General features: G+C 40.0%; 1 protein-coding gene across 1 annotated transcript; it reads right to left on the bottom strand.

Moving 5' to 3' along the window:
* Positions 1–1,352: 1,352 nt before the first annotated feature.
* On the bottom strand, positions 1,353–23,891 carry LOC129402144 (epithelial-stromal interaction protein 1-like). Its single transcript, XM_055127415.1, has 3 exons — positions 23,626–23,891; positions 1,777–1,835; positions 1,353–1,399 (listed from the first exon to the last, which is right to left on the bottom strand). Exons 1-3 carry the CDS (start codon positions 23,799–23,801, stop codon positions 1,353–1,355), a joined length of 282 nt encoding a protein of 93 aa, XP_054983390.1. The 5' UTR covers positions 23,802–23,891.
* Positions 23,892–24,660: the final 769 nt, after the last annotated feature.

Raw genomic sequence — 24,660 nt, 5'->3', positions numbered from 1 at the left:
TATTCCAAGACTCATGGTTACTTTCTTTTAAATGCTCTCCAAGATTACTGAAACCACTGAGAAGGGAGCTTTTGCACTGCAGGGTTTGATGGAGGACTGTGGCTAGGAAATGTCCCTGAAATTCCCTATGAAGGAACAGTACTTATTCTGTACACTCTGAGTAACAGCAGGGGGAGCCAGAGAGATACTCACTGTTCCTCAGAGCCCCATTAAGCTGGCTTGCCTATTTTTCTATATCACTGTGTCACTGTCATCCCGTTGCTCATCGATTTGCTCAAGCGGACACCAGTAACGTCTCCATTGTGAGACTTGTTGCTACTGTTTTTGGCATATCAAATACGCCACGGGTAGTTTGCCAGGCTCTGCAATTCGGGTGAGATATTCTTGGTAGCTTGCCAGGCTCTCTGAGAGGGGTGGAGGAAATGAACCTGGGTCCGCTGCGTGCAAGGCAAACGCCCTAACCGCTGCGCTATCGCTTCTATAAGTTCATTTACATTATTTTTAATTATTAGAGAAAAAGTATATGAACATATCCAAAATCCATACCACACTGAATCTTAAATACCGGTTAAGTATTTAGAACTGAAGCCCATCCAATGCCAAAACATGAGATTCTGTTAGTCAACCAACCACCAGCAGTGGCAACTGTCCCTCTGTCAGTGGATGCCATGTTCTCATCTCAACCACCTTTCTTATGTTTCCTTTCTTATGAACACCTGTCAGAGACTTGTTTTCCTTTTGTGCCTTTATGTTCATTATTAGACACAAAAATTCAATTTCCCTTCAATGATTTCATAAGTGATACCACAGAATCTCAGCACTAACACCACAGTTAGGCTTAGAGCAAGGTTCATAACTCCTTATGCACTAAATGAACTTTAGTTCACCTTCCAACTGTACTGCATAGTTCTGTGACTTTAAATGGCAGCATTAACTGTATAGCCTTCATGAAGCTATGTTCTATATCAACAAAGTACCAGAGGCACAAAAGTGAATAAAATTTGGTATCTGTCCTCAAAAAGACTTTAATCAAGAGAAGCAACCAGAAGTACTCAAATTAAAGTGGCACAGAGTAAATCCTGATAGGTGTAAAATAGGAAAGCAGATGATGGGGAGGGTGGGATGATTTGAGAAAGACTATTTCATCATCCACTCACATAAAACTTGTTATTTCAAAAATAGCCCATAGTTCTAATATAATGCAAAACGTAAATGCTAACACTGTTTAATGCAAACATATTACTGCAACAACAATTTTAAAGATAAAAAGTCAGAGTCCTGTAAAAACAAACATCTTCAATTAATCCAAATTTACAGGAATAGCCTGAAGTATTGCAATAAGTATGAAAGTATTAAATATCACCAGGAATCTGCAATTGATGATCATGATAAAGTTCTGCTGTTAACAAACACAGAAAAACAAATTTAGAGCATTAACTATGGAATCATTTTCGAATACACTAAAAACTACAGAAGGTTTTTTTTTAAAAAAATGGAACAAAGAGCTAATACAAGAGGTAAGACACGTTCCTTGCATGTAGCTGTCCTCGATTTGATCCCTGGCACCACATATAAAGGTCACTCCTGAGTATAGAGCTAGAATAGTCCCTGAGCACCTCCAAATCCCAAAATAAGTAAATAAATAAAATACTAATGCCATCTGGCAAAGTGTATGCAAAACGGAAAATAAAAATACTTAAGATCCGAGCCAATCTACTGTATTTTGTACAAAAATGAGAAGTTATCTGAATGTTATGTAAATATAAATATACATACTCCTTTGTATCTGATTTCTTCGGCTTTCATTTGGCTTTATCAAGGTGTATGCACTTGTGCTAGAATAAAAAAAAAACATTTATTATTGGGAGAAATTACTTATGTTTATACAAAACCTCCAAGCATTCTTCCTCCTAATAAAACGCATTTACAATCAGCACCATCAAATAGGCACCAAAGAGCAGAATCATTTGTTCTCTAGAGCTGCACAATCTCATCTCAGTAAAACAAATGTGCTTAATCAAATAGGAAAACAAAGTGGTAAGTGAAAGAGGGAAACCAGGACCTGGCTTTGGGAAAACTATCTTTGTAAGGATCCGTTATTCCTCTAGGTGGCGCTTTTGAGTAAGTGCCTCTGAGAAGGTTTGGAGGCACACTCTTCCCAACACCCACTTTCGGACTATAGGAAGCACTCATGTCTTTTTTGTACCCCAGAGCCAGGAATCCAAGCCTTTTGTTATGCAACCACCACCTCTGGAGGACCCAGCTGAGTAGTAAACTGGCCCCAGTCTTGTACTCTTGGAGCCTTGGGGTTGGTACCTCCCTAATTCTTTCTCCATGGGACACTCATTGAGAATAGTCAGGAGGGAAGAGGCAGTGCAAACAGAGAGGTGAGGGGGTTTCACCAGAGAAGATTCCATTAACTCTGCAATCCCTGGCAGCTGTTTGAAGTTCTACGTGGAATAAAGGGACGGGACAAGACCAAACTGATCCTGAGCTCTGACCATGGAACTGAAGTTAGAGAGAGGGACTGAGTTGGGCAACAGACAGTGCCGTCGGGCATTGATATTTTGATTACAGGTGTGGTGGAGTACCACATATTTGGAAGAAGTGTGAAATTGTACCCCCAAAACATCTAGTCTTGTAAATGTCACCTTGGTTTTTTTAATGGGGGCCCCAGAGGATGTCTGAATGGCTTTAAAAGCCTGGGCTGTGAGTTTGAGGCTGTGTGTGTTGCAGCACACACCAAAGCAATTACAGAACCCTGTTCTTGAGTGGCCTGAATACCCGCAGCTTCTGCACAGTCCAAGCTCAGCGGAGCTGCCTGATGACTTGGGGCCACACTAAAGTGGTGCCCCTACCCGGTCTGAGAGTCTGTGTGAGGGGTCACTCTTCTTTGACAAGATGCGTGTGTCTCATGAGAGCAGGAATACCTGCCCGAGTGAAATGAGAGTCCAGCAATAGATTCAGCACGCATGTGAATATACTCTTAAGGGAAAAGCTCAGAATAAACACAATCAACTTGTAAGTGTAGATTAAACACACACACACACACACACACACACACACACTTAGGATTCTCTCTCCACACAGAATATACCATTTCAAAGGACAAATTTGCAAAGACAGAATGGTAGTGGCCACAACTGCAAATTAACAACAGCCATTTCTTCCTTATCTCATTATTTTCCTAGCAATAAGCCTTCAGCCAGCTTCAAACTGGCCTCTTAATTTTAGACTTGTAAATGGGAGGTGTGCAGTCATCTCTGCATGCAAATAGAGCTGCTGGCTGCCCAATTACCTAACGTATATCAGCAGACATTGCGCGTGTAATCTAACATGCGTACAATGTTAAGCATGCAAAAGCAGGTCCTTGCAGCTGGAAGTTAATCCCTTGCCCGTTGCATATTCTTGATCCAACCGAAGACAGTTTTTACTCCTCAACAGTCATACTTTATAGGAATTTGAAAGCTAAAACTCTGTGGGCAGTAACTGTATACTTGAAATTAGGTTCAGTAGTCAGCCACTCTGCATAACCTTATAGGTGAAAAACAAGACAATGGATTTAAAGGCCAACCATGAAATGGCCCCCTGTCGCTGATGTTCACCAACAGTGTGGTATGAGCAGCTCATCATATTGGGAACTGGTAATGCCACAATTCTCGAACTTCAAGCTTCAAAATTATCTGGAGTTTTTGGTATAGTTCCTGATTCAGCAATTCTTGGATGGAATCTGGTACTGGCATTTTTTTCATTGGTTCCTAGATAGTCCTATTCTAGATGGTTCCTAGATAATAATCTTGTTCTTGATGGAGAACTAAGCTTGGAAAACCACTGCTATATATCAATCAAGGTGACTTACAGTATTGAAAATAAATGAGGAGTTAAGATATTCATAAGCCACAGAAAAAGACACAAAAATCAGATCATATAGTTAATAATCAAGTGACAAGTTAGTAAATACATGTGGTTTGTTTCTGGGTTTTGCACCTGGAATGAAATCCAGGACCTTGCACAGACTAGGTCTGTGCTCTACCACTGAGCCATATACTCAGTCCTTTACGAATAGTGTTGAAATTTAAACCATGACTTTGAACTTTGACCAGTTGGATATCTATGGCTAATTTTTTAGCTCCATACAGAAAGCATAAAATATTAACTTCAATCTCTTAATAGGCTTCCAAACAAAATAATGTACTTAAGTGAGCATCTCTTATGGACTTAATATTTTAGGGAGTTAGGAATAGAGATGGAAGAATTCATAGTAGATAACCACTTTAACATAATTATATTTTTGTTAGAAGCAATTCATGAAAGCACACACAAAAAAATCCCCCTAAGATATACAAATATGCATCAAAATGGGATGATGTGAGTAATCAGAGAACCAACTTGGAGGAGAATCACAGAAATCCCAAAAAAATTTAAAATATCAAAGAATAGCAAGTTGAGATACATGAAAATAACAGGGAAATTTTTAAATAGCAACTAAAACAGAAAAGGTGTTTCTTTGCCAGGACATTGCTAAGAGCCACTAAAAGAGAATTTTTCCAAGTTCAGTACATTCTCTCATGAAAAATTTGAAAATTTTAAAAAAAGAGCTTGCAAAAGCTTTTATTTTACAACACATAACCTAATTGATCAAATTTGAGGACATTGTTCTAAAATCTTTAGTCTTCAGAATTTCTATTTGTTGATCTATGGCCTCAGTGTGTAACCTACAGATTAGCAGACAGGGTACAAGTCTGAGAAAAGAGGAAATTAATTCCCAACCCTGAAAACTGGGGCTTTTACCTGAAAGCACTGAAACATAACCCCAGCCTCAAGGTCAGTGTGCCCAGTAATAAATGTTTCATGTTAGAGGATTCCTTAGCAACCTTCTTGGCAATATTTTACAGCCTAGAAATGCCAAATCTGAAACTTAATATTCAGAAGAAAGCATCGCCAGATAATTGAGCTTCTATTCCTCTTATTTGCTAGAGGAAAAAGAAGTTAGGTCTAAGGATCTACACTTTGCTCTTTAATATCAGATGGCAGAGTGTAATGCCTTGGTAGACACAAATATTCCACCTTCTCCTTTAGCTTTTCCTCAACATGAATAACAAGCATAACTTATTCATGTTTCCAGCCAATTAGTTTCCACCCAATGCCAGGGTCTCTGCTGTTTTAACCTCTCTGTTAGCCCTTTCAAAAGTCTGGCTCTCAAAGCTGCTGATCAAGACAAGCCCAATCTTCCTATATTTAGTATTCCGGTCATTTCCTGATTAAGGAACATTCAAGCTTCTGAGATAAATGTATATCTTTGAAATGAGTTTCCTTAATTACCTCATTGAAATTTAATGAAATATTTCCATTTGTCAAATTATTTTTCACTTCCCCACAGTACACAGGGAGAGATAGGAAGGGAGTACATAAGAAAATAGCACCACAAAAGACAAAAATGTTTTTCTGCACCATAAAGAAACAACAAATGTATCAATGAAAAAATACACTTAAGAATTATTTTCCTTGTGAGGTCTCTCCTGAGCTACACAACCGCTTCTCCTGTGCAAGAATGAACATTTTTTGCAAAATCTCATCAATAAGCAACTATACAAAAAAAGAATGCCAGTGAAATTATGAAAAATATCTTGGCTGACTTAAAGCATTACATAAATATATCCCATGGTGTGTACAAACCACAGCAGCTGTAATTTAAATTTCTAATTAGGAACAACACTGGCTTGACTAAAAAGTAACAGTCAGGAGCAAAAAATAAGAGGCAGATTAAGTTACAAATAGAATTTCAAGCAGAGTAGTCTACTATCTTACAAAAAAAGTCTACTATCCTACACAAAAAATTGGTTGGAAGTCTTCATAGTTTAAAAAAAATAAAATCTTATCCCTGGATGCATGGGATAAGATGAGGAATTTTTTCATTAATTTTTTAAAAAATACCGTCAGATTTATTTTCTGTATATGACTTCAAATATTGACCTTGATTACATGATATTTAATGCAGAAATTTGAAGTTTCTCTTTAGCCAACACATTTCAAAACTTTTAAGACATTCCAGTTGCTCAAAATGATTTCTAAATAGACCATATTCCCAAGAAGAAAAAAAGGAACATGTAAATCAGGTTTAGTTAATCATCCTGCTCTATAAACAGCCCTGAACTCTCTCCAGAGTCGAAAGGCTCATGAATTCTCACTGGTATCAAAACCTTCAGAGACCAAGATACTTTCTACACACCTAACAGGCTGAGGTGACTCTGATTTGTTCATAATTTTTTATTTCTGTCATAGGATTAAATAAATATTCAGAAAAGATAAGCAAGAGGCCATGAGGTCATCGGGTCTTTGTTCACAAAGTCCGTTTATGGAAAGTAAAAAATGATATATATTATACAAGTGCATACAAATACATACATACATACATACGTACATATGTACATATGTACATGCATACATTATCCCAAGTTCCTTACATGTCAATAAAATACAAATCATGTACACAAATTAGAGGAAGATGCCTCTAATTCTGCTCTAGGGCACATGAATTTTTTTGTATTTCAGCTCCAATTACTAGATTAGCCAGGTAAATTTTTGCACTGCCAACTTGTAGAACAATCAGGAGACTAGCTCAATATGCATGTTTTAATAATGGAAAAAGAACTGAAGCTAAAATAAAAGACACCCTATTGATTAAGAGGAAATATTTGCACATGATGCATCAGATAAAGGACTAATATCTAAAATATATAAAGCACTCACAAATCTCAACAACATCAACAAAATACTAGCAACCCTCTCAAAAAATTAGAAGAGATTCCAGACTATGCTATGCAGAGGACATTCTGATGGCCAGTATTCATATTAAAAAGTTCTCATCAGGGCTGGAGCAGTAGCACAGCAGGTAGGGTGTTTGCCTTGCACACAGCCGACCCGGGTTCTATTCCCAGCGTCCCATACAGTCCCCTGAGCACCGACAGGGGTAATTCCTGAGTGCAGAGCCAGGAGTGAGCCCTGTGCATCGCCGGGTGTGACCCAAAAAGCAAAAAAATAAAAATAAAAAATAAAATAAAAAGTTCTCATCAACACTTAGTATCAGGAAATACAACTAAAAATGGCAATGAAGTGTCATCTTATACAAGTTAGAATGGCATATATCGGAAAAAAACAAACAAATAAACAAGTAAAAACCAACTGGAAACAACCAGTGTTGGCAGGGGTGTAGTAAGAGGAAAACTCTCATTCACTATTTGTGGATATATTTTCTGGCCCTGTTTCTATGAAAAACAGTGAGAATGGTGCTCCAATAAGACCCAACTATTCTACTTCTTGATATCTACTCCTAAAACACAAAAATATTACTTTGAAACTATGCATGCACACCTATGTTCATTGGAGCACTTAGTACAACACGAATGTCAAATGACAGAAAAATAAAGAAACTGTATAATCACAAGAAAAAACTAAATCATGCTTCTTGTAGCAACTTGGCTGGAACTGAAGTATCATGTTGAGTGAAATGAGCCAAAGACATAGAGACAAATGGTGGATAATCTCACTCATCTGTGGTTTATAGAGAGTAAGTCAAGGTTAAAGACAATATAAGTTCATATATTTATAAATAAATCCTAGACACTAATTTAAAGACTTTAGAATACCAGCTTGCAATGAGGAGGGATGGGAGTGAGAATGAGCTGGACTGGAAGTAACACAAGTGCTGTTAAAGTGAGGACAACAAAAATAAGATGATTCTAAGACAACAGAATTGCATAATTGTAACAAACAGATTAATACTTTTCACCCTTGTCCTCTCCATCAGCACTATCTGCTCCAACACATCTTCATAATCCTTCTCGAGGGCAGCCATGTCCTGACAGGCCCCAGAGAACTCTGCCTCCTCCAGGCCCTCACTCACACACCAGTGAGCAAAGGGACAGTTGGCGTACCTCAGGTCAAACTTGTGGTCCAGGCAAGTCCAGCCTTCAGCAGTGTCATCACTGCTGCCAATGCTATCAAGCACTCCTCAAGGTTATCCATAACTTAAGGAGAAAACAAACCATAAAAGGCAAAAAGGGCTTGTGTCTAAATCTCTGCATGAAGGACTTAAAAATAATATTTATCATTTTTTATTTTGAAAGAAATATGTCATGGAGCGATGGCACAGCGGGTAGGGCATTTGCCTTGCACATGGCCAACCTGGGTTCGATACCTCTGTCCCTCTCAGAGAGCCTGGCAAGCTACCCATGACGTATTCAATATGCCAAAAAATAGTAACAACAAGTCTCACAATGGAGACGCTACTGGTGCCTGCTCGAGCAAATCAACGACGATTGGGATGACAGTGACAGTGAAACAGTGATGTCACAAAAGAAAATGCAGGATGTTATTTTTATGATATTTAGAGGTCACTCAGAAACCCATTACTCAAAGATCATCAATTAAAGTTTTACTTGGGTGCTTTTCAGTTCAATCTATAATATATGCTTCTTATTTATTACACAATTGTAATTATACCTTAAGCACAATTTTATCATTTAACTTTCAAACTGTGTTTTCAATTATACATGTAACAAGCTTAATATTAAAAGTCTACCTAGTATTTCACAACATGGATTATCATAACCACTCAAGTATTTTAGTAGTTTAAATTATTAACAATTGTAAGCAATTCTAAAATATGTAAACAGTGTAAAACACAAAGGTTTACATGGGGATTTTATTCAAATTCTCCTTAAATCAGTACTCTGAATAGGAACATAAGCTTTGTTTTTCTTCCTAGATATTACATTTCCAAAATATAATGAATTTCTGCAAGTTTCTCTTATTGAACCCAAGAGATTGAACCTAAGGCCTCACTGGCCTTTGCTCTATCAGGTGGGCTATATTTCCAATCCATAACCAAGAATCTTATGCTTGATTCTTTTCAATTTTTAAACTAGGATAGAGGTTGGCCAGACATGACCATTCTTTTTTGCCTCCTTTTTTAAAGGACTCCAGTATTATTCAAGTTGACCAAAGCATGCTCAATTAAAAGAATATATTCTTCAATCTTCTTCATGGTGAGGTATCTCTGATTGAGTTTGGAGAATTGTTGGAAAGTATCATGTTAAGTGAAATGAGTCAGAAAGAAAGAGACAGACATAGAAAGATTGCACTCATCTGTGGAATATAAAGTAACAGAGTAGGAGACTAACACCCAAGAGTAGTAGAGATAAGAACCAGGAGGTCTGCCCCACAGCTTGGAAACTGGCCTCACATGCTGGGAAAAAAGGCAGCTGAGATAGAGAAGGGAACATAGAGTAGAGGATGTTGGGAGGACCCTTTCGGGTTGAAAGATGCATGATGAAAGTAGACTATAGACCAAACATGAAGGCCACTCAATACCTCTATTACAAACTACAACACCCAAAAGGAGAGAGAACAACAGGGAATTCCCTTCCACAGAGGCGGGGTGTGGTGGTGGGGATGGGTGGGGTGGTGAGAAGGATACTGAGATCACTGGTGGAGGAGAATGGGCACTGGTGGAGGGATGGGTAAACAATCACTGTATGCCTGAAATGCAAACACGAAAGTTCATAAGTTTGTAACTGTACCTCACGGTGATTCACTAATAAAAATTTTTTTTAAAAAGTTGGGGGAGTTGAGATACATGTGGAACCCACTAATTATTTCTGTGAAGGCTCAAGCAGCTATCTTGGTCAACACATCACATGTCACTGTCATCCCGTTGCTCATCAATTTGCTCGAGCTGGCACCACTAACGTCTCCACTTGTTGTTACTGTTTTTTGGCATATCAAATATGGCACAGGTAGTCTGCGAGGCTTTGCTGTGCAGGTGAGGTACTCTCGGTAGCTTGCCAGGCTCTCTGAGAGGGGCAGAGGAATTGAACTCAGGTCTGCCGCATGCAAGGCAAATGCCCTACCACTGTACTATCGCTCCAGCCCTTGGTCAATGAAACACATGAAATACAGGAGGTGGGGAGAGGAGATAGCAACAGAAATGTCAGAACAAAAAAAAAAAAAAAAAAACAAGATTCCAGGTTTGATGGTTCATTTTATATACCAACTTGACTGGGACACAGGATAGTTAAACATTATTTCCAGGTATTTTACTATTATTTTTAACTTAGAAATTTTGCCATTATTTCTGAGTATTAGGGTATCTAAAGAAGAAGTTAACATTTGAATCAATGAATTGAGAAAAGCAAATCCTCCTTCCTAAAGGGAGATAAGTTTAACCGATACCATGAGGACCTGAATAAAACAAAGGGTAAAGATTAGAGCCACCATCTGTCTGCTGAGCTGGTACTTGTAGCTTCCGCCTCTGTGCTTCTACTTCTCAAACCTTCATGCCGAGAGCAAAATCTCTACCCCCCAGCTGCCTGGATTTCAGTTCTTCGTAAACTCTTCCTCTAGCCTTCCAGCTTATATATAGCAGACCATGAGTCTTCTCAGCCTAAAAAAATGATGTGTGTTTCTTGATTCTTGAAGAATAAAGGATATTCTTAAAATATTCTTAAAATAAAATACCTAAAAATCAATGCATAGACTTGCCAAGGCTATATAAATACCTAAAAATCAATGCATAGACTTGCCAAGGCTATATGACTTCTTGATCTTTTCAATTGCAGGGTTCAATTGTTTGGGGCCACACCCAGCTCAGGGCTTTACTCCTGGCTTTGTGAGCAGAGATCACTCCTGGTAGAAATGCTGGAAAGGAGATGAGACCCAGTTCAGTTGCACACAAAGCAAGAGCTTCTCTCCGGAGAACCCTGGCTTTTTACACCCACTACTGTTTTAATAGTATTTGTAGCCTGACTCACCATTCATTACGTTGTTAATTTAATTGCTTCTTTTAAATCTCACCGACCAAGCAGGTAGTTAAATAACAGAAATGGCTGGGGGAGGGGAAATGGTATGAGACATAAAGGAAGTTGTGGGTTGGCAAGGTCCCCCTTACCACCTCACCCACACCCTACTGACAGGGCAGCAGAAGTTCTCACTCTCATGCACATGGCCATGGTGAGGAAATGAAGAAAAGCTCAGGGGACAAGGAACTGCTAGGTTATGGCCCTTGAGAGGCCCAGTGACAGGTGACGGAATAGGAAGTCCCAGTCAGGAGACACAGGTTACAAGATTCCAGCTGCAGATCTCAGACCCAGAAGCCGTGCACTAGATCAAGCTCTGTCTGGACAGGACAAAGCGCAGGTACACTGGAGGCAGGTGAACAGTGAGGGACCAGACCCAGAGACCAGGATATCATACTCTGGACCTGGGAGAGAGAAGTGACATGATGAGCAACATCGTGTACTGGTAAAGAGAGAGACCTGGACATTGGGGAAGGACCTATTATTGATATAGGCAGATAGGAGAGGACCCCCATGGTAATTGAATTCCTAGGAAGTAATAAAACAATAGTTCAACACTGCACAAAGCCCACCTGTGAGCACAGGACTTAGGTCTGATAAGACCTTCTTGGTGCCAGAGACCGAGAGAAGGTTGGATAACCAAGAGAAGCTCCAGCAGAACAAAGGCCAAAGAAAGAAGCTCCCAGCCCTACCCCCTTAGCAACCAACCTAGCAACGATCTCTTACCCAGCTAGAAGCCCTACATAGGAAAAAACCTAATAAAACCAAGCTTGGGAAAAATCCTATGAGAGACAATTTGAACAAAGGAAACTGCCCAAGACGATAACGCTGCTTGTGTCCACATGGCAAAGCACATGTGATGCCTGAGTACATGCATCACCCACATCTCCCCTCTTGAGACATGTACTTTCATTCTTTTATATCTAGTGCGGGGATGTGTATAGAGGCTCTCTCCGCCTTTGGAGAAGCCCACAGTCTCCCTTGAGCGTGTTATTCTTGTTCCCTTTTTCTCCTTCCTCCCCTTCCTCAAAACCTCCAAATAAAATCTGTTTTCACATCACTGATCAGCTCTTTAGCCTGAAATTCTTTTCTGTGAGAAAGACAAAGACCGAAAGCCCTGGATAAGGCCTAGGACTGGCTTTCTTTGTCTGCAAAGAGCACTTCCTCACTCCAGCTTGAGTCCCCGGCTCCCTGAAATATCCGGTGGTAGGAATCAACTCCTGTATTGAGAAACCCAAGTGGCCATCAAGTGTAGCTACACTTGATGGCCACCTAGTGGGTCTAGCAGTCTCTGGCCAGTGCTGTGCAAGGGCTCATGGAAGACTTTATCAGTCCTAGTCTTTCCAGTCAGTCCTGGGTGGCAGAGGTGCATCAGGAAAAAGTGGCCATCTCTTACCTCTCCACCTTACATAAGCCACCCATGGGGTCCTACCAACTTCAGTAGCATCTACTTAAACTGTACCAAAAAAATCATAATTTCATAAGCATCTGAATTGTGTATGTAAATCTTTTATACAATACTCAAGGACCCACAAGCTCAGAAATAAAACAATTTTTGTGGTGGCATATTGAAATGATATTTTCTTCATGATTGGATATTCAAATTAAACCTTTTTGAAAAAAGCACTGCATAACAGATTTTCCCAGATTCCACTGTTATAACAAAGGTACTTTCTTTCTTTTTTCTTTTTTTTTTTCGCTTTTTGGGTCACACCTGGCAATGCACAGGGGTTATTCCTGGCTCTACACTCAGGAATTACTCCTGTCGGTGCTCAGGGGACCATATGGGATTCTAGGAATCAAACCCTGCTCAGCCGAGTGCAAGGCAAACGCCCTACCCACTGTGCTATCACTCCAGCCCCCACAAAGGTACTTTCTTAATTAAACTCAATCAGAAGCCAATGTGAAAAATAGTGTCTTCCAATATGATAGCAATCACACTATAAACAAGTTACCTCCTATCATCTTCTTTCACCTTTATATCCAACTTTTCTAAGTATGGGAATTGCAAGGAAGAACTTTTGTATTGTTCTCGTGATGTTTAAATTTTCATAGTAAATATACTTTACTTCAATAATCAGAGGAAACCATTCCCAAGCTTTTTAAATAAGTATTTAAAAGAAAAATCTCTTAAAACAGGGTCTCAAACTATTTTATAAGATTAGGTAGCATAGGGTTTTTGCTCTTACTTGGTCCACAACAAAATAATAACTGGACTATATTGGCACTTCAGTTTTAATGATGGCGATGTCCTCAGTTTTTCAATAGGATATTAATGGACCACCTTTTAAGTGTTTATATGGGCATGGAGGGATGACAGACACTTCAGAACAAAGGAACCATCATCTGCTGATTCTTCTGATATATAACAGACCCTTCAAGTGCAGTCTTCTTTTGATGTTTTTTTTTTCTCTTAAGCTTTTGTTTCAGATTCAAATACTTTCTGAATAAATGCAATTAACCTTAACAATTTGTGTAACCCTACAGTACTCTGCTGACTTTGAAGTATGTAACATTACTTTGTAACTGAACTGTTTCTTTTTTTCCCTATTTTTTCTGTGCTTCTGCTGATTATTATAGGTATTATGTGTTTTCAAGCTTTCATCATTCTGTTGATTTATTGTTTCACTCTTTCTGCTGTCAAAGATATTTTGAAAAATACCCATTTTTTGATGATATTGTATGTGAACAGAAATGATTGCTTCCCAAGATTTGGCAGATTACAAATGTAGACCACAATAAGGAGCTTGAAATCTAGTCTAGAAAGTTGAAATTCATTCTAAACAGAGCCATAAATTTCTACTGTACTGCCTAATAAATAGGAAGATAAATTTGATCCAACCAACTAAAATGTCTTTTCTCTCTTTTACTTTCCAAACTAAAATGTCTTTTCCTCTCTCTACTCTAACAATTATTTCTGTCGTGCATAGAACTATGCTTTTCCTACTGGAGGTGTTAACCCACTGATGGGTCATGAAATCTATTTAGCTGATTTATTTTAGGTATGAATAAATATATCAGAACATATTGTATATAGCAAGGGTGAAATTTGTTTGTGGGTTTTTTAACTTCTTATATACTCATACATGACCTAGATTATATTACTCTAAGCTATGATCAGATGTCTAAAAGATCACAGGACTGTAGTATGCTGTCTAATTTTCTCAGACATGGAGAGAGAACCACTCTGGTGCAACCCCACCATATTATCATTTAATAAAATCAGAAGAAAATTTATCAAGTTTATAAAAGTAAAGACTCTGTAACCTTGTTTCTTAAACTATAATTAAACTTTTAAAAAATATTTTAAAATCAAAAATATAAAAGAGAATGTCCACAGAAATTTGCTCTTACAAAGTTTTGTCATTCACTATTCATTTAACAACTTTAAATAAATGACATTTCTATTTCTCCAGTACCAGTGCTGTACAAAATTTCTATTTTCTTCTTGTGAAAAATGAAAAATTAACTACACTCCCTCTACTAGCTCCACATGAAGTTCAGGATGCAGACTTTGGCAGATAAACTCAGATTTCAGGGCTGGTAATGAGATACTAGGAAATCTTTTAACCTCTCAAGACTCACTTTGAACATTCGTAAAGCAGCAAAATGCTACTGTGATTAAAAAAAAGAAGAAGAAGAAAACAAAAAAATAATACTGTGTGTGATATATACAGGTCTAGAGCATGCATAAAACATGAGTTCAAGTTATTGATCATTGTATTCATTTTAATATCTTGGGTTACCCAGGTTAATAATGTCAAGTTACAACTAATTTATTCCTTGCCATCACAGTATCACAAATGCTTCTTCACATTTCTCAATCCCAAAATCAAATAGGCAGAGCTCAGCTGGTTTATTTAATCATAGAATCTGATATCACTCAGATATTTTCCCTACTCATAAAGCAATACATATTACTATCAAGAAGCACTACTCTAGAGATGAACCAAGAGCCGCGGCACGAGAAGCAGAGCCTCCCGCCTACTGACTGTGATCCTGAGGTCTCCTAACCCATTTTGGCACCAGAGCAGATTCTTGCAGCCATGCATTTTGACTGCGAACTGAACTACAACCTCGTGCAGCCCGGGAAGGGATTTTTTTCCCTCTCCACCCCATTTTTCTGAGCGAAAATGGCGGCAGCGGCAGCAGCCACGCGGTGAGAGCCACCCTCTAAGACCCCTCCACCAGGAGGTAGGACTTTCTTTAGTGACGTAGCCTGTAGGTGATCCTGGGAGGGGAGGTGTTCCCGGCGCGCCTTCCGCCCAGAGATGAACCAAGAGCCGCGGCACGAGAAGCAGAGCCTCCCGCCTACTGACTGTGATCCTGAGGTCTCCTAACCCATTTTGGCACCAGAGCAGATTCTTGCAGCCATCCATTTTGACTGTGAACTGAGCTAAAATATCAGAAACCCAAAACCGCGCGGCCGCAATAGCGGCCGCGCGGACTCAAAGTCTTCACCTTTACCAAGGAAGAGAAATTATTAGATGATGCTTATTCAGCAGGCCTGATTGTTGGGGAAAATTTCCAATCAACAATAGTGAGTTCTGTATGGAAATATGAAATGTACTCAATATATAGAGAGAATAATGGGAATATCATCAGCTACTTAGATGGGGGGAGGGGTGGGAGGGGGGTGTATTGGGGTTCTTGGTGGTGGAACGGGTGCACTGCTGAAGGGATGGTGGTTTAGTCAGTATTTGACTGTGACTTAAACCTGAAAGCTTTGTATTTTTTTTGTTTTCACGGTGGTTCAATAAAATATTTCTTTAAAAAAAAAAAAAGAAGCACTACTCTAATATCTTATAGAACTTTGTGAATACATTGCTATTAATAAGGGTGTATTGCCTAGAAACTGAGTTAAATAATCCCCAAATGAATAATCAATATTTTGCCATCATTATAATTAATGATCCATTTTCTCTTCCTATGACTGATCTTTTCATATCACTAGAGAATTTTGGCATTAGCAAATTCTCTATTTCCAGGGTAAATAGCCTCAGACTCACATATCAGTTAGTCTACAGGCCAAGCTTATTTTCTCATAGTCATGTAGAGACATAAGAGAAATCCAGAGCATTTCAGTGATTCTGTAATGAAAGCAGTTCTTGGGCTCTTATAAGCTTATAAAAGCTTACACTAAATTAAAAAGATGTTAATATTTTATTTGATAACTTGTATTCAAACAAGATGTATCAGGAAAGACTTAAGTTCTTTGTTTACACATTCGGCAGTGCTTAGGGGTCTTCCTGGCTCTACACTCAGGAATTACTCCTGGTGGTGCTTGGGGGGACCATACAAAATGCCAGATATCAAATGAACCTGGGTCGGCCTTGTGCAAGGCAAGTACCTTGCCTGTTGTACTATAGTTCAGCCCTGGAAAGACTTAAGTTCTTGATCACCTTAGACATACAAATTGTACTTAAGATTCAGAATATATACACTCTTAATAGCAATGTTTTTGAAATTTGAACTAACACTATAACTTCAAGATTATACCATACCTTACATCCCAACATTTATTTATGAAATGCTTAATACTAAATGCACATAGTGCTTTTTATAAGAAAAAGAGAAAACAAAACAGGAATTGGCCATTAACAGATGCCTCACTCAGCTTTACTGTCACTCTCTTAAAAAATCTGAGGATGAAAAGAAGAAAAAAAATATTACAGTATGTAAATTTCTAATTTCCTTCCCTGGGGTGTGAAGACATTAGTATTCAGATATTAATATTTACAAGAAATCAGGAAGCTAGAGTGTCCAAATAGGGAGATCAGCAAGCCCCAGGCACAACAAGCCTTCATGCCCACTGTTCCCTCTTCGGCAGAAACTGGAGGGGTCCTCCAGAGACGACGCACGGGGGCTGCTCACCTCTGGAGAACGGCATGAGGCTCCTGCCACGTGTCCTCTCCACCCATTGACTTCTCAGTTCTGTTTCCAAATAAACCATGTCAATGGTTTTTTATTTGTTTCCAAATAAACCATAATTGCTTTTGTCTGAGGTCAAATAAATTAAACAAGCTGTGAAAAGTATTGAACTTAGAGTAAGGTAAACAGGAAATGGCCCCCGAGACACAAGAGCAGAAGTAAGAAAAATGTATGGTTTTCCCAGTGTTCGAGGACAGCAGAATCTGAGACTAGGTCCTTGTGATCAGGAATATGTCATATCTCAAAGTTGTACAAGAATGGGTCAATAAGATGGATTAAAGCAGCCAAGTAGATGGGGGGTGGGGGGTTGGTAATGAGACTCCCGGGGTAAGTAATAAAACCAAGACATGATATAAATAACTTTCTGTCACCAGTCCAAAACCCAGCTCAACTGCCTGAAGGCTAACTCCCTCTTTGAGGATGCAGGAACCAAGGACAGATGAGACTTATTACTATTACAGAATTACTCTCCAGAGAAGCCTGGCTTCCTTCAGGACAGGAGAAGCTTCAGCAGGAACAGAAGGCCTAAAATAAGTATCTGAAATACCACCTGAAATTCAAAGTTTTTTCCCCTTGATAATACCCTAGCAAAAGACTCTTATTTACGTGGAAAACCCCCAGCGGGAGCAGTTTTAGGGAAGGCCCTATAAAGTCAACTCTGCAAAAGCAAGCAGAGGGCATCCCCATCCTAGGGTCACTCACATCTCAACCTGGAACAGAGAATTCCTGTTTGTTTGTTGTTGATTTTTTTTTAAAGCCTCTGTTCCCTGCCCTCTGAAGAAGCCTATGTGGAATGGATTCCTTCTGGAATGGGTTCCTTCTGTTTTTTTTTTTTCTCTTTCCCCCTTCCCCTCCTCTCCCTCCATATTTTCTTAATAAAACTATTTTACTTCAGCCGCTCTCCGCCTAGATTGGATCCAAGTGGCCGCACATGTGCGGCATCTCTGTTGCTGGATTGCCATGATCCCAGAGGCCAGTTAAACTACTTTTGGTACAAGCAGCTTCTTGCAGAAATGTCTCTAGACTGTGAACTAAGCCATGGTCCCATGCCACCCCAGGAGTGGAAAGGTTTTTCTCTCTCAGCTTTTTCTTTCGGGGGAACGCATGGCAACTGCCGTCTTATAAGGACCACTAAAGAGAGGTACGAGCTTGCAATGATGCAATTACTGGCAGAAATTTCCCTGGACTTAGTTACTAGAATACTAAAATACAGAAATCCAAAACCTCACGGCCACAATAGCCTCATATTAGACCTCAATTAGACTGCAATTAGAGCTCTTATCTCTTCATTCTTGGCAATGGAAAACAAATTATCAAATGCTTCCTTTTCAGCAGGTCTGATTTTGGGGGAGAGGGGGCCTCCAAAGAATAATAGTGAGTTTTTTGTGGAAATATTGAATATAATCAAAGTAAAGAGAAAGTAAAGTGAAAATTTTCAGCTACACAGGCACGGGCAGGGGAGGGAAGCAGGTGGGAGGGGAGGTATACTGGGGTTCTTGGTGGTGGAATATGTGCACTGGTGAAGGGATGGTGTTTGATCATTGTATAACTGAGACTTAAGCCTGAAAGCTTTGTAACTTTCCACATGGTGATTCAATAAAAAATAAAATTAATAATAAAAAAAAACTATTTTACTTCACTTTGTCTCCTCCTGATATTTTTCCTGTAAGAACCTACAAGGAGCCTGGGAAAACTGGGCAGAGGTCGGGTGATTTTCCCTTTCCCTTTTTCCAACTTGAGGTCACAGGGCTCTCCCAAAATTCAAGGAGTAGGGATCAAACTCCCATGTTCTGCAGGTCGGGAGGAACTCAGGTGCAGTTTCACAGCAGCTCTAGCAGTGCTCGCTCCTCTCCTACCTCCTCCAGGCTTCCTACCTCTCCCACACATCATTTGGGGAGCCACTGAAAATACAGACTTCATGACTTTCAGATTTCAAGAGATTTTCTTGGTGTAGTCTGTGAAGATAAAAGGAAAATGACCAAAAGCAGACAAAGTCTTAAGCATGTGAGTCTGATCTCTGCAAAACTGATGGAAGAAGGACTGAGCAACGAGACCCTCATACTGCTTGGCCACACAGTTATTGGGAAAATATGGTAGGTCAGTGAAGAGTCTCAAGCAAAACTTTCTCAATGGAAAAGGTCTATATGTATCAGAAATGGGATGGCACTACTACTTTTAAATGTTCATATACTGGCTGGCAAGAGTACCAGTGTCTCTGAACTGTGTCTCCGAACTAAGGTTGTGTCATGAAACCCAAAGTCCCTATGCACTTCACAATAAGTAGTTCTGTTGAAGAAGATTTGGATAGGCAGTCTCCCTAACTGCTATATGGGCTACATAATTAAACTCAGAATAATAAAATATAAATGTTTAGCTTTTATCTCTGGTTACCAGGACAAAGATACCACAACCCTTGGAATGTCAAGTGATAAACAGTGCCTTATGTGCTCATGAGATGATTCATCTTTTGAGAGGAAAAGAGCCCTAGGTAGCTTTAGGATGTGAGCTGTTTGCTCGGAAAACATGTGAATAGATATTTAAAATTTTCAGGTCCCACCCTCTGCACTTTAGCCCCTACCCCACTACCTCCTGCCTACGAGGCACAGGGCAGGGCTAGGAATTAAGCTCACTTACTAATGACTATTGATTTGATTAACTGTGCCTATGTAATGAAATTAAAGAAGTCTTGAACTTTTGGGAAAATGCAAGATTGGAAAACACATCACAATGCTTATAAGGTAAGCCACCCTGAGAGGTGGGGTCGCTGTTAATTAATCCTTAATATTAATCCTTAATATCTTCCTCTACTTATCTTTTCCATTTGGTTGTTACTGAGTTGTAGCCTTTATAAAATCAAACTGCACTTGTAGTAGCTTCTATGAGTTCTATGAGTCCGTCTAGTGAGTTATCAAAGTTGGGGGAGGGAGGGTCATGAAAACCTCCAAATCTGTAGTCAGTTAGACAGAAATCTGGGTAGCCTGGGAATTCCATTTGCTGCTGGGGTCAGAAATATGGGCAGTCTTGTGAGACTGAGTTCTTAAATTGTGGGGTCGGCACCAACTCCGGGCAATGTCAGAACTAAATTGAATGGCAGTTAGTTGGTGCTGGAATGATGTATTTGATGTCAGAAAAAACATACAGCTCCTAATTATCCTGTAGATTGCAGCTTAAAGATTGCCTCTTGGGAAAGCTTTTTTTGTTTCCAAGACTAGCTCAGACCCTAGTTTTCCTTTATAGTACATATAGTTATTCGTGTAATTATTTGAGATGCCTGTGCCATTAGACCACATTTTATAATGGCCTCCCTCTTGTTGAGTGGTTCATATTTGTCCCTATGTTTTTAATTAAACATTCAGAATTAGACATTATGGTCTGTTGTGAGGCTTTGAATAGTTTATCTATGGAGCACTCATTTACATACCAAGCATTAAGTGTTTAGTATTATCAGTGCTCACCATCAGTCTCTATAACTCTCTGTATAAAATAGGCCACAGATGTGTTACGGTAAGGTAATCAGAGCTTATGTGTAAAATAAGTTAATGCTAACTATACCATAACTTCCACATTATGAGTTCATTTTATTTCCTTCAAACAACATCAAGTTAAGGACCACTTCCAGATATGTTTTAGACAAGTAGTTAATAGACATGAATCCTTTATTACTATCACAGTCAGAAGCCCATTGTCCAGAATTGGGTCAAACCAGGTAAGGAACCCTTCCAGAAACATCAATATCATAGTCAGTTTTCTATATATCTAGATGTGATATGAGTACAGGATGATAAGCAAGATATGGAAAAAGGTGAAAATAGGAGTTTGGGGGATAAAAGTTTGTCTCAGCTGTTTTCTCATTAAATCTGCATAGGTAGCACACAATAGAGATAAATAAATCAATTGAAGGTAACTGAAAAAAATACAAACAAGCAAATAATTACTTAAATTCAAGAGATATTCATGAAGTCAGCTTTGCCTTAGAATCTATTAAATGTTTAGAGATCTCTATTGGGACTGAGATGCTATTACAAATCATTTAGGAATTATTTTATTTATAGTTCTATGTAAATAGGTATTTTAAGTCCATCTGTTTGTTTAAGTGCCAAACATTCAAAGTTGACAGCACTTTACTATCAATAAATACTATCAATCAATGCTTATTAAATAAATTCAAGCTTATCAGTGTTTAATAGCAACATTATTTGCTTTCTGTCAGGCATAAATGTATGATTGTGCACACTAGTATATTATATACATATCTGTGTGAACACACACACACAACACACACACACACACACACACACACAAAAAGCTCCAGAGGTTAATATTCTCTCATTTTAAAGAATAAATAAATGGAGATACAAATTATCCTTTCTTTCTCATTGAAGTGAGAGAACCAGTAAGTGATTGCAGAATCAGAACTTGAACCCTACTCCGACTCAGGTGCCTATTCGCACCTTGGACTTTCCTGTTGAATGTGAAGGATGCACAGAGACATAGATTTCAATCCTCTTCCACGTATTTATAGTATAAAAGTTCACTATGTGAACTTTCTCACAAAGTGAGAAAATATTCTTCGCTATTAAACATTTACCTTTACCCTTCCTTTCACTCAACTTCCCACCAAAAAAAAAAAATGCTTATAGTGTTCCCTCCCCCCTTCAAGTAAATAAAATCTTTCTATTAACAACTTTTGTTGTCCTTGATTTTACTGAGAGGTCATTTGTGATTGAAATTTCTTCCTTGGTTTCCCATTTCCATTAAAATAGACAAGTGAGAAGAAATTGTAGCTATAAAAGTGAGTAACAAAAATGTCCCTGTCACTGTCATCCCCTTGCTCATTGATTTGCTCGAGCGGCCACCAGTAATGTCTCCATTGTGAGACTTGTTTGTTACTGTTTTTGACATGTTGAATACGCCACGGGTAGCTTGCCAGGCTCTGCCATGCATGTGAGATACTCTCGATAGCTTGCCGGGCACTCCAAGAGGGATGGAGGAATCAAACCCGGGTCGGCCGCGTGCAAGGCGAATGTCCTACTGTTGTCTATCACTCCAGCCCAACAAAAGTGTAAAAAGAACAAGTGGTACAAACAGGAACTGAGTCTGATATTGCACAGTCTGTGTTGCACTGTCATCCCGTTGTTTGCTCGAGCGGGCACCAGTAACATCTCCATTGTGAGACTTCTTGTTACTGTTTTTGGCATATTGAATACGCCACAGGTAGCTTGTCAGGCTCTACCGTGTGGGCAAAATACTCTCGGTAGCTTGCTGGGTTGTCCAAGAGGGGTGGAGGAATCTAACCCGGGTCAGCTGTATGCAAGGCAAACGCCCTACCTACTGTGCTATCACTCCAGTCCTAATTCTGCAGCCTAACTCAATAAACTTTTGCAAAATATGTAACATGCAAAGGAGAAAATATGGGCTAAAAGCATCACAAATTCATGGAGTTTTGTGGAAATGCTCTGTTTAGAGCAATTATATCACATGGGGAATAATTTGCAGTCAAATAATACAATATAGTACTATTTATAAGATGATATGAACAAATAATTATTACATCTAACTAGACTTTTTAATAGATAAAAAAACATTTAAAGGATAATCATCATCAACATGAAACTATGTCCATGACCTGTTACACATTAAGTGTTACAATTTATTCAGATACAGGTTACTTGACAATGATGAGCTTCTATTGTGTCAAGATACCTTTTATTCTGAGGAGCTGAGAAAGGCAGTAGTCTGTAATTGAAATCACCCAGATCATCCCATTCCTCTGTGGAACCCTAAATCAAATAATATTAGAAGTCTGGTATTTTATGAATTCCTTCGAAAACTAAAGGATGAGGGGCTGGAGTGATAGCACAGCGGGTAGGGCGTTTGCCTTGCACTCTGCCAACCAGGGTTTGATTCCCAGCATCCCATATGAGCACCGCCAGGGGTAATTCCTGAGTGCAGAGCTAGGAGTAACCCCTGTGCATTACCGGGTGTTACCCAAAAGCAAAAAAAAAGAGCTAAAGAATGAAAGCAAACCTGTTTGTTGGTGATCGATTGTTCCTTAGCAACCAAAGTTTGCCTTTCAGGAACTAGAAGATGAGTTAGGGAACTGAAAATGAAACCATTTGGGCAGTTCCAAGGCTGCATGTCAAAAGCAGTCAGAGTCCTTACAAATTAGACAGTTCAGTCAAAAAAGCTTTTTCAGTGGGCAGAGGTAGGATCACTGAAACTTTGCATAATAAATGTTTCCAGGATACCAACAGCACCAAAGACCAAGAATAAAAGTTATCTATTTCTTCTATGTAGAGGACCTTCAACATCTTGGACTGGAACCAGCAGCTCACTTACAGCCTCCTGTTCTCAAGTCCATGCCTCGTGATCCTGAGGTTAGCACCTCTGGGAGTCTGGGTGGGCTCAGGGGTGCAAACGTGCTCCTGGAGGCAGCATTTGAATCTTCTACCCCAGATCACACTCCCTGCCCCTGGGGAGCGAGGATTAGGGAAGCGGATGTTCAAGCTGCTAAGAGCCAGACAGCTGTGGAGCTGCGAGGGAGGTCGGTAAAACGCCCAGGTGTTCCTGCAAGTCCCCATCCTTGGATGCTGGCAGTCAGGGAACAAGAATCAGGGAAGTCTTGGAAAGAGTTTTTAGTAAATATTTACCGGATATTTGCAGAAATAGGGCTGCAGTCCCCTGCACACAGTTTCTTAGATAATTCACAGGTGCTTTTGCTGAGAACAACGGGATTTTATTTTCAGAGACCCCCCCCCGGGGCCCGGGCCCCCTCTGATGGATCTCAGAGAGCCTCAGAGTCTGTTTGGGGGGCCCTGGCAGGTGGCTGAATACTTACAGCGTCGGCGGGGGGTGCTCCTTGCTAGCCTCCGGGCCCGGCTCCAAGCCCGGGCTGGGTCGCTGCAGCGGGCCCGGTTCCCTGAGCCTCCCAGAGGGGTCCCGGGCGGGCTGCGGGGCCGGGGCGGGCTGCGGGGCGCGGAGCCCCGAGCCCAACGTCCTACTGCGGGAGTACATGGAGCAGAGCCGCCGCTGCAAGTCAGTCTCGAGATGCGATTCCCAAGAGCAGGGGCAGCGGTTTTAACAGCTGAGTTTCGATTTCCCGGGCTATCAGCAGCCCTCTCCCGCTGAGGACTTCCCCTTTCATATCTCCCGCCCTTTGACCTTTGCGCGGCTCACGGGACCCGCCCCCGAATCCACTCTCCCCCCAACTCCCCCATTTCTTATCTAGTTTGAGTTGATACCTGCAAGTATCGATTTGGTTCGGAGAACAAGGAAGCTAACTATGGTCAGGTACCTGGCGGGCAAGGGGCTGCCAGGTGAGTAGATTCTGAAAGGTACCTTAGGGGACTCTTTAACAGGTAACCCCGATTTGAGGTCACTGCTGGATAGGTGAGACTGAACAATATATGCATCTTAGACTCCGGAGATTAGGTCTATATATATTTCAGATCATCTAGACATCAACAACAGAAGTTGGAGTTAGTGTGATTTCTGCAGCTTCTTTCAATTGAAAGGAAATGGAAAGTGAAATCAAAACTGAGAGAAGAAACTCCAGGGCAGCAAGATGGCATGTGGAAGACTCATCCTCCAGGCAGTCTTGCCTAGTAATTGATTAGTGTTAGGAAATATCAATCAAATACCTTTGTTGTGAAAGATTCAACTCTCCAATGTTGATTTCTCTCTCTCGTACACACACACATACACACACAGGTCCTATATCTGTAGGTCTGGGGATGAGTTTTGGCATTCACAGTCTTTGAAATCTTCATCATTCTTTTTTTTTTTTTGCTTTTTGGGTCACACCTGGCAATGCACAGGGATGCTGGGATGCTGTGAATTGAACCCGGGTCGGCCGCGTGCAAGGCAAACGCCC

The sequence above is a fragment of the Sorex araneus genome, chromosome 1 (assembly GCF_027595985.1).
Source record: "Sorex araneus isolate mSorAra2 chromosome 1, mSorAra2.pri, whole genome shotgun sequence".
Lineage (NCBI taxonomy): Eukaryota > Metazoa > Chordata > Mammalia > Eulipotyphla > Soricidae > Sorex > Sorex araneus.
This window is presented reverse-complemented; position numbering and strand designations above follow the sequence as displayed.